This window comes from Macaca nemestrina, chromosome X (genome assembly GCF_043159975.1).
Source record: "Macaca nemestrina isolate mMacNem1 chromosome X, mMacNem.hap1, whole genome shotgun sequence".
Classification (NCBI taxonomy): Eukaryota; Metazoa; Chordata; class Mammalia; order Primates; family Cercopithecidae; genus Macaca; species Macaca nemestrina.
In genome coordinates, this window is record NC_092145.1 from 35,496,843 (window position 1) to 35,509,524 (window position 12,682).

Here is a 12,682-nt window from a genome sequence, read left to right on the forward strand (position 1 = left end):
TAAAATAGGGATAATAATACCTTCCCACAGAGTCACTTTGAGGATTAAATGAATTAACTACGCATAGTGTCAAACTGCTCACAGTTTCCAGAATATGCCATGCAATTTACTGCCTTCAAGTCTGAGCCTGGAGCCCTGAGCTTGGAATAGTCATTTCCTTCATAGCCGCATCTCGCTTAACATGTTGTCTGGTTAATTCCTGGTAAGTGCCTGGTCTTCCATAAAAACCCATCTCAAGTATTAACTTATTTGTGAAGCATCCCTTGGCCCAACAAATTGTAGATGGAGATGGTTGCTTAATGCTGAATGAATGAGTGTCTGGAACCCAATAAGTGCCAAATATATGTTGCTTTTTCACCACTATCCCCTTTTCTGTTTCATCCCAACAACTCTCTCTTTAAGTGACCTGTCTAATACTGCCTATTGCCCTTTTTTCTTAAAACTTTCCAAAGTCAATTGGATAGGGATATATAACTCTCCTACTGGAAAAGGAGGAGTTGATAATTGCTAACAATAATACAATCTACCAAAAAAAGCAACAGACGGCTTATTCCAAACTTGAACAAAATTGAGGGAATATACTACCCATGAGTCATTTGTGAAAAATTACTTGGCAATATATGAAGTCAAATCAAATAAGAAATGAGTCCAAATAAAGAATTAAGAATGGAGATTTTGCAGTAAGCCAATTTATTTAAGTGGAAGACTAAGCCCAAACAACAGATTGATTATGACTATGTGACAATGAAACTTATAAACCCCAACACTGTAAACTTCATTCATTTTTTCAATACATATTAAATATATATCATTTGGTGCTTACTTTGTGCCAGGCAATGTTGTAGGCACTGTGGATATAATTATTGTCAAGTTGAAATATTGGTCTTCATGGAACTTACATTATAATGGAAGAGACATACAATCAACATTTGTGTATATATAATCTAAATATATAATACAATATCAGAAAGTAGTAAGTGCTATGAAGAAAAATAGAGTAAAGGGATAGAGGATGATGAGGGTGTTATTGTAAATTGTGTGGTCAGGGACAGCTTCTCTGAAAAGATGATGTATGGGCAAAGAATGGAATGAACTAAGGTAAAGGGCCATATAAATATCTGGGGAAGAACATTTTAGGCAGTGGAATGTGTCAATGCCCTTCAACCACAGACTACCAGAAACATACCCATAGTTGACAAATTGGATTTATTACTCTTAGTCCAGGGAGGGACAACACACACTATAGGTAACTATGATGTGTTTTAGTAAGAAGTTGTTAGAACGAACCTATTATAGAATTTGGACAATTTGGGGGAAGGTCTAGGAAGCAGGAGTTCCATCTCAGATCCATCAGAAAGCAGGGGCAATTGTATGATTGCACATTTCAATAAATCTTATTTATAGGGAGGGCAGACTAGAGGGAGGATAAAGATGTACATTAACTGGCTAAGTAGCAGTGACCTATCTTGGCCAAGAGGGGGTGTTTGGTGTTTTCTGGGTGTCACAGTGAACTTGTTTTTGTCCGCGCTTGCACAAGCTTATGAAGTGGTCTTGTTTTGTCTCACTTGGTCAGGCTCCCAGTGATCTTGTCTTGGGTTGGCGTTTTGTGAGTTTATGTTCAACAAGAGAAGAATATGCCTAATTGTAAGTGCGAGGTCAGTTTGTGGATATCAGGAGCTGCTCCCACTTCCCTTTCTCAAACAGCAAGCAAAAAGCCTTAGAATATAAGGAACAAGGCTGGGGGCAGTGGCTCATGCATGTAATCCCAGCACTTTGGGAGGCTGAGGTGGGAGGATCACCTGAGGTCAGGAGTTCGAGACCAGCTGGGCCAACGTGATGAAACCCCATCTCTACTAAAAATACACAAATTAGCCGAGTTTGGTGGCGGGCACCTGTAATCCCAGCGACTTGGGAGGCTGAGGCAGGAGAATCACTTGAACCCAGGAGGTGGAGGTTGCAGTGAGCTGAGATCGCACCATTGCATTCCAGACTGGGTGACATAGTGAGACTCCGTCTCAAAACAAAACAAAACAAGCAAACAAAAAAGAATATAAGAAACAAATTTTAGAAGTAGTGGGAGAGGAAGGAAGAAGTACAACATTGGCTATCACCTCATCTTTAATAGAAAGTAGTCACTTTCTATTGTATTATTGTATGGAACATACTTATACTAAAACATTATTCTTTATTTGAAATTCAAAGATAAGTGGGCCTACTGTATATTTCTTTTTGCTATTAATAAATCTGACAACACTGAAATAAACACACTTTAAGTTGTGTACGAAATACTTTGAATACTTTGTCCCTTTTCTTCCCATCTCAGATTTTTCTTTTAATTCAAATAGACTGAAAAAATATGTGAATCTGTTTGAGCCAGTCCTATTTATTATATATGTACATATATACACACATAACCAAATGTACATAATTTATACACACGACACAGAGTGCGCCCAATGTTATAGAGCATGTAATACGCACACTCACGGAAAGCACCTATACACGAACAGAATTGACTATGTTGTTGATATGACCATTCTGTGAAATGTCTCCAGTGGCCTGTCGTCCTGCCCTTCAGTTTTTTCAAGTAGGAGCCTAAGGAAGACGTGGTCTCCATGCGGATTTAGACCCTGGCGAGCCTCAACGCGGAACCAAAGAATGAGCGAAATCGGTTGCAGTGGAGGTTTATTTACACCAAGACACACACCTCTTCACCTTGGCCACACAGACCTGGGGAAATGTTTTGCCAACGTACTCGCAATAGTTCCCATGGTTTCCTTTGCTCCCAGCGGTTGCGCGGGCTTGGTTTTTGGAGCAAAGATAACAGATACTGCTGAGGCTCCTGAGAATGTGCCGTTTTCGAAGCTGCAGTAGCTCCAGTGTCCTGTTCTGTAGTGCCAAGAGGGAGGCCTCGGGCTCCGGGGAGGATGTGTTGCAGTTCGTCCAAGAGCCCCAAGGCCAACAAAGCCTCCCATTCTCCGCTGGGGAGCAGCTCTCGCTGGAACGCTTGCTCTCTGACTGGGGAATGGAATGGGCTCAGTCAAGGCTCCCAAAACCTGCTGCTCCCACTTGTGGTCCCATTCTCAAGAGCGGCTCTCTGCGCCGTGGGGCATGACTTTCGCTTCTGCCTCCTCGTGCGCCTATTGCGGCCACTACTCACGCTCCTGCGGGACGAGGACAGGGAGGTGAGCCCGTGGCAGAGGTGAGTGATATCATGGCCGCACCTTCGCTCTAAGAGGCCCGCTTGCCTTCAGCGAGTCCGCTTCATCTTTCAGCCCGCTTCTGACCATTTGCATTTCGCTCCTTCTACTTTCACTGCGCCCATTTTCATCCTTTTCCGCAATCTATCCACGGCAGCTCCTTTTTCGCCCTTCTCTTTTACATTCTTACTCATCCTTGGGCCTCTTTGTAGGGTGTCCCGGTCTCCCTCCACCCTCTTTCGCCTCTCATCTCGGGGCAGACACGGCTAAGGGTCACAGACCTACGTATAGCATTTGTTTTGTGTTATCATTCGTGAACATATTTTTATTCTCCACTAGACTGAGCTCGTGGAAAACCAGGACCCCTATTTTATTCATTACAGAATTTGCAATGCCTGGCACTTAGTAGGGGCTCAACCTACTGAATGTGTTGTGTGTTGAGTGAATTATCGGTTTGAGATCCTAACAGACTAAGTGGAAATTCCTTGTAGGGAGTTGGAAAGGGTTGAGCTTAAGGGTTTAAATTGGAAAGGAGAATACCTTCCTCTGAGACGAGATAATTGGATGAATGTAGGCAAAGTGATGTGCTAAACTGCAGATTTACCTTGAGGAATGTCTTAAGTGGTCTCAATCTTGACCCTGAAGAATGAGAGGAGAGTGAGATGAGTTTTCCTCTAATGAGAGTGAATATTGGAGTGTGAAGTAGATGGTTTGAGAAGGAAAATAGTTATAATTATTGCTGTGTAAGTACTCATATCAAATGTTTATTGAGTGTTTCAGGTACTATACTGAGTGCCTTACATGCACTACAGTTAAAAAATGAGAAATTTTAAAACGTTGCAGGTATTGAGGGATAGATTGAAATTCCAGCAGTTGGGAGATGTCTTGATTAGTCTTTTTCTTCCACTAGTGGGATATAATAAAGCATAGTGATGAGAAGGACTGCTTCTGGATTGAGACTTTCTGAGTTTGTAAGCCTTACTTTGCCACTTAATACCTGTGTGACCTTGGTAACCTCTCCAAGCTTCATTTTTTTTTTTCAGCTGTAAAAGGGGGATACAAATAGTACTGACGTTTTTAGGGTTATTGTAATGATTTAGTGCCTTGAACATAATAAACATTTCACAGGTGTTGGCTATTAGGGTTTCATGCCTGGGAGCAGAAGCAGTAAAAACAGTCCTGAGTTAGGTTGGAGATACACATTTTTTGCCCATGTGGGAGAGGTGAGTGAAACTACTGCACTTTTCCTCTGAGGAACCCTCCTGCCTTTGGGATAGAAAGGTCCTCCCAGTTTGTGTCAATCAAAAAAACTTCTTATTTTAGAATCCTAACCAAAAGATGTAAGAACAACTTGGGTAAAATTTGCATTTGTGCACATAGAAGATAAATAATTTATCTTAAGGCACAGATAAAACCAGGTAGCAGCAGGGACTGTTACAATCATCTGCTCTTCACCAGGTTGATGAGGGAAGGATTCCCACCCTTTGTGTTATGGAGTAGCTGAACACAGGACAGATGAGATCAACAGCGGTTTATTAATCACATATATTCACAGCTGGAATGGGAGAGAACACAGTGTGCCACGAAGGGCCACACCGAGGTTGCTGTTGGTAAGACAGTGAATAATCAGGGGCTGTGGGAGGTAGACTTTGTAGTATCAAGAAATTGAGGTAATACCTGCTTCCCCTTGGAAGGATATAATTGGCTTGTTTGAATAATTCCACAGGCTGACAGTGTACTAAAATCTGCTACCAGAGATAAGATGGAACTGCGTCTGGTCTCTTTGAGAAGCGGGGTCATTTGGCTAGGGGACCTTATTTGCAGGCGCAGAATGGAGAGGGGAATTCGCGGTTAGGCTATTGGGAGCCCTCCTGGTTTCCCCAATTGCCAAGGTAGTCCACAATATTGGGCCTTAATTTTGTGCCTCACACCACAAAGACTGTGTGTCTTTATAGTCTGACAGGCATCCTTGGTCCCTATACTCATATTCCAAGAACCGTTAGACGTATGTTTACTTTTAGATTGCCTGCTCTTGAAATGGGAAACCCTCTGAGTCTAACTCTGTATACTTATAATAGCTTTTCCCTGAATAAAGAAGTAAAAACAATTTATTCAAGCAATGAAATCAAATATATTTCTTTTATAAGGATTTTTATAGATGAAAGCAGCTAAACTTTGGGGAAATTGAACCTCTCTTAGTTTTCTTTTTTTAGTTTATGAGTAACAGCAAAAATTAAAACAATAAATGACAAACGTTATAATACAAAAAAAATTAATGTCCTCCAAAGAATAGATAGGTAAGGTACTTTTTTTTTAGAAGGAACTAAAGGGAGTCTAACATACCTAAGAATTAAAACATTTTGCTCATGGATTTTAGCATGCTAATTGTTTTCTTTAAATTTTATTCATGGAGTGCTAATTTCCTATTAATAGAAGAGTTCAGTGTTAAAACAGATAATACATTTATATTTTGATTTTTTCCCTCAACCCAGGAGCAGATTGCATTCCAGATAATAGTATTACACAGCAATTTTTAAAAAATGAAGATGCCAGTGTAGTTTGGTTTAGTTAATTTTTCTGTATCCAATACTATGTGAAATATTAATCCTTTTTTTTTTTTTTTTTTTTTTTTTTTTGCTTATTTCTTTTCTCTTTGGTGTTGCTCATAAGTTTCTTCTTCCCTCTCATCTATTTCTGTGTTTAGGTTGAGTTGAGGCAATGTGCTTCACAGGTAAACCTGTAATTTGTGACAAGGTGATAAAGCATTATTATCTGAAGTGTATTCTTATAGATACCCTTGGGAAATGCTTAAAGGACTGGAACTCATAGAATTAGTGTCAGAAGGAACACTAAAAATAGTTTTCTAGGCAATACCTAAATTATTGCAGATGTGATCTTCAAAGGGAAAGATTATATAATATAGAAGGTCCCTTTCTAAAGTATTATAGAACTTTATTTATTGATTTATTTGCTTTCTTTCTCTCTTTCTTTCTTTCTGATGTGGGGTCTCACTCTGTCACCCAGGCTAGAGTGCAGTGGCATGATCATGGCTCACTGCAGCCTTGACCTTCCCGGCTCAAGTGATCCTCCTGCCCCAGCCTCTCGAGTAACTGGGACTACAGGTGCACACCACCACACCTCGCTAATTTTTAAATTTTTTGTATAGAAGTGTCTCACTATGTTGCCCAGACTGGTCTTGAATTCCTGGGCTCAAGCTGTTCTTGTGCTTTGGCCTCCCAAAATGCTGAGATTATAAGTATGAGCCACCATGTCAAGCCTACTGTAAAACTTTAATAATACTTATTTTCAGAATTATCTGCAATAAAACAAATATATATAAATATAATATATAATAATATATAATATTATATATTTATATGTTATATAAATATAATATATATTATATATTATATATTTGTTTATATATATACACACACACACGCACACACACACAATTTTTTACCATGACGTAGCCTCAGGTCCTGAGAACATGTGTCCCCCAAATCTCTTTAGATTGTAGCTTCTTAGGGTCTTCTTGCTCTGAGGAGACAGAACAGTTGCTGCTCTACCACTTCTTTTTCACATGCTTAGAATAAAATTATGATATCTTCCTCAGACTTCTTATATACAGTTTCTTTCATCTTTCCTTCTGATTCTGATTTCTCGATTTTTGCCCTGTGGTTTCTTCTGAAAATATAAATCCTCCATGCTGCTTTTAGTTTGAATAGTGCTTGCAATCTACAAAGCATTGTGCAAATGTAAGTTATTTTATTATTATGAAGGTGGCAGACCCTTGAACTGTGGTTTTTTCTTTTTTTTCTTTTTTTTTTTTTTTTTGGCAGTCTTGCTCTGTCACCCAGGCTGGAGTGCAATGGCATGATCATGGCTCACTGCAGCCTTGACATCCCAGGCTCAAGTGATCCTCCCACCTCAGCCTCCTGAGTAACTGGGACTACAGGCAAGCACCACCATACCTGGCTAATGTTTTAAATGTTTTGTATAGATAGGGTCTTGCTATTTTGCGTAGGCTGGTCTTGAACTCTGGGACTCAAGTGATCCTCCCACCTTGGCTTCCCAAAGTGCTGGGATTACAGACATGAACTGTATTCTTATGAAAGCAATCCAATGCTTGTTTTTAATGGTTCTTGGACAATTGTCATTGTTGCTGAAAAGTTTTAAGTCTATGTTTTTATACTCTATGGTCCATATTTCATCACTTTTCTAATTCTTATAACCATTTTCTTTAAATTCAGCTCTGCTGAACATATGCAAGTAGAGAATGAAGAGCCAAAGAAATGTACTACTTCAGTTTCTACATCAAGAGGTATTTTTAAGATACAGACCTTTCTTGAGAAGTTAAAAAATGTTTATAAATAGTTGAACATTAGACTTTACTTTTATTCAGATTGCCTATCATCTATTCCTTTTCAGTATTTCAAATGTAGTAAGATTGATAATCAGAAATACTTTTTTAGAAGTTACTTTTTTATTTGTATTTTTTATAGAAAAAAAGTAGTCTAGTCATTCAAGTGAAAGGTCCAAGAAAGGAAGAAAAAAAAATTTATCGAAAAGAAAACACAAGAAGTATTCTGAAGATAGCGACAGTGACTCTGATTCTGAAACAGACTCTAGTGGTAAGAAAGCCAACAGCGTCCTGCAAGCCTTGCTTCAAAACTAGTTTTATTTCTTAAAACTTATTTTAGAAGAAGGTTCCTGAAAACAGTAATAATAATACTGAAGAGTTTTTGAACACTTGCTAACCTTGTGCTAGGCATCCCCATAAGTGCTTTATATTCATTTATTGCCATCTAATCCATAAATAACTGTAGGGTACTTCTTATAGATGAGGAAATGGTGACAGAGCAGGTTATAAGTACTATCCCCAAGGTCACACAGTTGGGATTCAAACCTAAGCAATTTGACTCCAGATTGGTTGTGCATAGTTGTACAAAGCACGTGGCACCAGACCACGTCAGGGGATTGGGCTGTACCAAAGTAAGCCTTACAGGGCTGCATCAGCCCAGTGGAAGGGCTTTTTGGTGTAAATCTCATGCCCAGTGGGCACTGCTGTACAGTTTCCAAAAAGGCACTCCCTTTAGACTGGCTGCCAATTTATGGAAGGCACCCCATCTGGGGTAGTGCATCACAAAAAGCCACCTTTTTTATGCCCTCTCCTGGCTAATAATTGACCAGAGGGTTCTTCTTCTTGGTTGGCATATTCCACAAAGGCTCTGCTTCCTCTGATATTGCCCCAGTTTCCTGGTCCCCAATGTCACTTTACTTCCTTGCTGCTGGAAAACCAAACTTTCTTAAAGCACACATCTAAGCATGTCAGTCTCATACTCAAAATCCTTCAATAGTTCTCCATAGCCCTCAGGGTAAAGTTCAGACCCTGACTGATCCTTCTCTAATCACATATACCCTGTCACTCTTTCTTGCACCATACTCTGTAGCCTGAAAACTAACTTCCTTCCTTCCTTCCTTCCTTCCTTCCTAGGGCCTCCCTCTGTCACCCAGGCTGAAGGGCAGTGGCTCGATCTCTGTTCACTGCAACCTCCACCTCCAGGGTTCAAGTGATTCTCCTGCCTCAGCCTTCCAAGTAGCTGTGACCACAGGCGGGCGCCACCATGCCCAGCTATTTTTTAAAAAAATATTGTAGAGGTGGGGTCATGCTGTGTTGCCCAGGCTAGAACTGCTTTCTGTTTCCTCAGTATTCTATGTTCTTTCTATTGACTCTATTACTTGGTAGAGAGGCCCTCTGCCTACAATACCAGTCTCTTTTTCCAACAAGCTTGGCTTACTCATTGCAACAATGGGCATGCAGTACTTTTGTAATCAAATAACTACTCTAAGAGCCACCTTTCCTGGTCAACCATTCCTCAACCACCCTCCTCCAATCAGTCTGATTTTGAGACTCCTCTGTGTGTCCAGAGCAACCCAAGCTTCTGTCACTCTGGATTGTATCAATCTCTTTACCTATTTGTCTCCTCCATTAGACTGAGCTCCTAGAAAGCGTTCTCCTTCCCCACTCTAACACACACGTAGTTTTCTTTCCCTTTTTATCATGAAAATCTTCAAATGTTCAGAAAAGTAAAGGGAATAGTGTAATTAATACTATATACTTTAGTACTCAGGTTTAACATTTGTTAGCATTTTGATATGTTTGCTTCAAATATAGATTTTTCACTAAGGTATTCAAAGTAAATTACAAATGTCATCACACTTCAATACAAAATATTTCTATGCATCTCTTTAAAATGATATTTCTTAACCATAATACCATTAACTTATGAAAAAATTAACATTAATTTCTCATATCATCTAATACCTAATGTGACTTTAATAATGTATATATCCCCAGTGCCTAGCACAGTTCCTGACAATAGTAATAAATGTTTGAATGAATAAATTTCTGTGTAACAACAAATGAGAGACAGCAAAAGCATATATATTTACTCAAAAGTATTGAGGTTTTAAAGGTAACTTTTTCAAAATTATAATGTGTTTTAATTTGCAGATGAAGACACAAAAATGAGAGCAAAGACAGCTAAGAAAAAGGAAAAGAAACAGATGGCCAGATTTTTTTCTTTAATTTTTATTATGGAAAAGGTCAAATGTGTATAAACATACATAGAATGGTATAATGATCCCTCAGGCACCTAGTACCCAGCTTGAACAATTAACAACTTGTGAGAAATTGCCACTGCCCCCTAATTAATTTGAAACCAATCCCAGGTATAATGTCATTTATAAACAATTCAGCATGTTTCTCTAAAAGACAGTATATTAGTCTGTTTTCACACTGCTATAAAGACATACTTGAGACTGGGTAATTTATAAAGAAAAGAGGTGTAATTGGTTCATAGTTCTGCATGGCGTGGGAGGCCTCAGGAAATTTACAATCATGGCGGAAGCCAAAGGGGAAGCAAGGCACATCTGACATGGGAGCAGGAGAGAGAGTGAGATGGGGAAGCACCAGACACTTAACAGACAACCAAATCTCATGAAAACTCACTCAGTATCATGACAACAGCATGGGAGAAACCCATCCATTCAATTACCTCCCAACAGACCCCTCCACTTATATTGACATGTGGGGATTACAATACAAGATGAGATTTGGGTGGGGACAGAGGCATATCATATCAGATGCACATTCTTTTTCTAAAAACATAACTACAATACCATTATCATGCCTAAAATAATTAACAATAACTCCTCAACTCTCATCACACTCCATTTTTAAATTTTTTTTGTTTTCTAGCCTAGCAGTTTCACATGAGGAAGACAGCATAAAGAAAGCCAAGGTCTGACTGCTTCTTTTTGATGAGAATATGAATCAGGGAACTACCTCCTCCCTCTTGCTTCTCCTAGCAGTAAACAAAAGGTTCCCTTTTTGTGTTTTTATCATCAGGAACCAGGGTCCTTTCAAGGAGGTTGAATGAGACAAAATACATTTGAATGCATGATTGTCAGCTTCTGAGCTGGAGAATATGCAACAATATGCCTTCTGGGCTGGGGATGGAAGAGAAAAGGGAGAACGGCCTCATTCTGGCTTTGGTGGAGTCTCCTCTTGTGTTCCATTTGATGCAGAGGACCTTTGGGCCAGAATGGTTCCTATTTCCCTATGTCCTCCACAGAAAGGGAGGACAGTGAACAGAATTTGGAATATACTAGATAGATGTTTGGCTGCCACCTTCCCATAGAGCCCTATGAGTAGCTTCTTAGGAAGATTCCTTTAGACTACAGGGTTGTGTCTGAGCTCTTCAGCACAAATGGAGACGGGCCCTGTCTTGAAACACTGTTCTTTTACTAGGGACTTTCCCCACCGCCATTTTGCATATGTATGTATGTGAGATGTACAGGGCCTATTGGTGATTGAGGTATGTCAGCTCATAAAATGGGGCTTCCTTGTAATTCTGTTTAAATGACTTTTCCTTTGAAATTCTTATCCATATTTTATTTGGCACACAAAACAGATATACAGTTGACCCTTGAACAATGCAGGTTAGAGCTGCATTTGTCCACTTACATGTGGATTTTTTTCAATAGAGTTGCCCCCGCGTCCCCCCCCCCCCGCCATATCCATAGGTTTCACACCCGCAACCAAATGCAGATCAAAAATACAGTATTCGTGGGATGCAAAACCTGCAGATAGGTAAGGCCAACTTTTTGTATACTTGGATTCTGCAGGGCCAAATGTGGGGCTTGAGTATGCATGGATTTTGGTATCTGCAGGGGTCCTGGGAACCAATGTTTACAAGGAATTCACAGCTTTGTTTTAATATAAAATGTGCCTTATAAAAAATGGTGCACTGACTTTTTTGTTTAGTCAATTCATTTAACAGACATTTGGTGAACTGCACTTGAGGATGTGCCATGCAGAATTCGAATCTGGCAGAAAAATATTTTGGAAAAATTTATAAAAAACAGGCCTAAGAAAATGGAGACTACAAATGAATGCTGATGACAGGGGCCTATACCAGGCCAAACAAAGTCAGGGCAAAGCAAGGCATAGACAGAGGAGTCAAGGACAGCATGGGAAGCCTGGATATTCTAGGCTACAGTGGCACTACAAGAACCCAACTCCAATTGGGCTCCTGAACAAGGATGGCATTATAGGGCCCATCCAAGATTTCGATGACAGGGAGATCGATGGCAATCGGTGACATATATCTAAAATCTAAAGCCTTCTGATATCTTCTCTACTTGACCTTCCTAATCTTAAACCAAACCTTCAAGGGGAGAAAGAGAATTGGTTCAGTATATTTAACAGTTCATATCTTAATAGAAAAATATAACATGCAAATCTATGTGCTATTGAAATTTTAAACCACAATGGGAGAGACTATTATGTTATTACTAAAATATCTTAGGAAAGTTAACACTGCAAGCCTTCCCTTCAGCTCACCCTTAGTGAGCATAGACTATTTGCCAAGCTCTGGACTAGGCCTCTGGCTTTGTTTTGTAAACCAAAAAGTATCTGAGACAGGTCTCAATCAATTTAGAAAATTTATCTTGCCAAGGTTAAGTATGCACCTGTGACACAGCCTCAGGAGGTCCTCACGACATATACCCAAGGTAGTCGGGGCACAGCTTGGTTTTATACCTTTTAGGGAGACATGAGACCAATCAATATATGTAAGATACACATTGGTTCAGTCCAAAAAGGCAGGACAACTCGAAGTGGGGAGGGGACTTCCAGGTCATAGGTAGAGACAAATGGTTGCATTCTTTTGAGTTTCTGATTATTCTTTCACTGAATACACAATTTACAGGAATATTCACTTATCCCTTAGTCTGGCTTAGTCAAACAATAGGGCAAAGGAAGCAATCAGATATCCTTTAGTCTCACGTGAGGAGAGGAATAACTTTGAGTTCTGTCTGTTCATAAGGAATTTCCTTGTGAGCAAATTATGAGGGAGGTACATAGCTTTTAAAGAAATCTTTGTAGTTATCTTATTTAGGAATAGAACAGTAGG

The 12,682-nt window shown here is 39.6% G+C and overlaps 1 protein-coding gene across 1 annotated transcript in view; it reads left to right on the forward strand.

Moving 5' to 3' along the window:
- The first annotated feature begins 2,659 nt into the window (after window positions 1-2,659).
- LOC105468408 (putative uncharacterized protein CXorf42) overlaps window positions 2,660-12,682 on the forward strand; it is a 108,553-nt gene continuing 98,530 nt past the window's right edge. Inside the window, 2 exon segments of the mRNA XM_024788683.2 lie at window positions 2,660-3,060; window positions 3,062-3,202. Of these exon segments, the coding sequence (XP_024644451.2) occupies window positions 2,849-3,060; window positions 3,062-3,202 (353 nt within the window). The 5' untranslated portion in view covers window positions 2,660-2,848.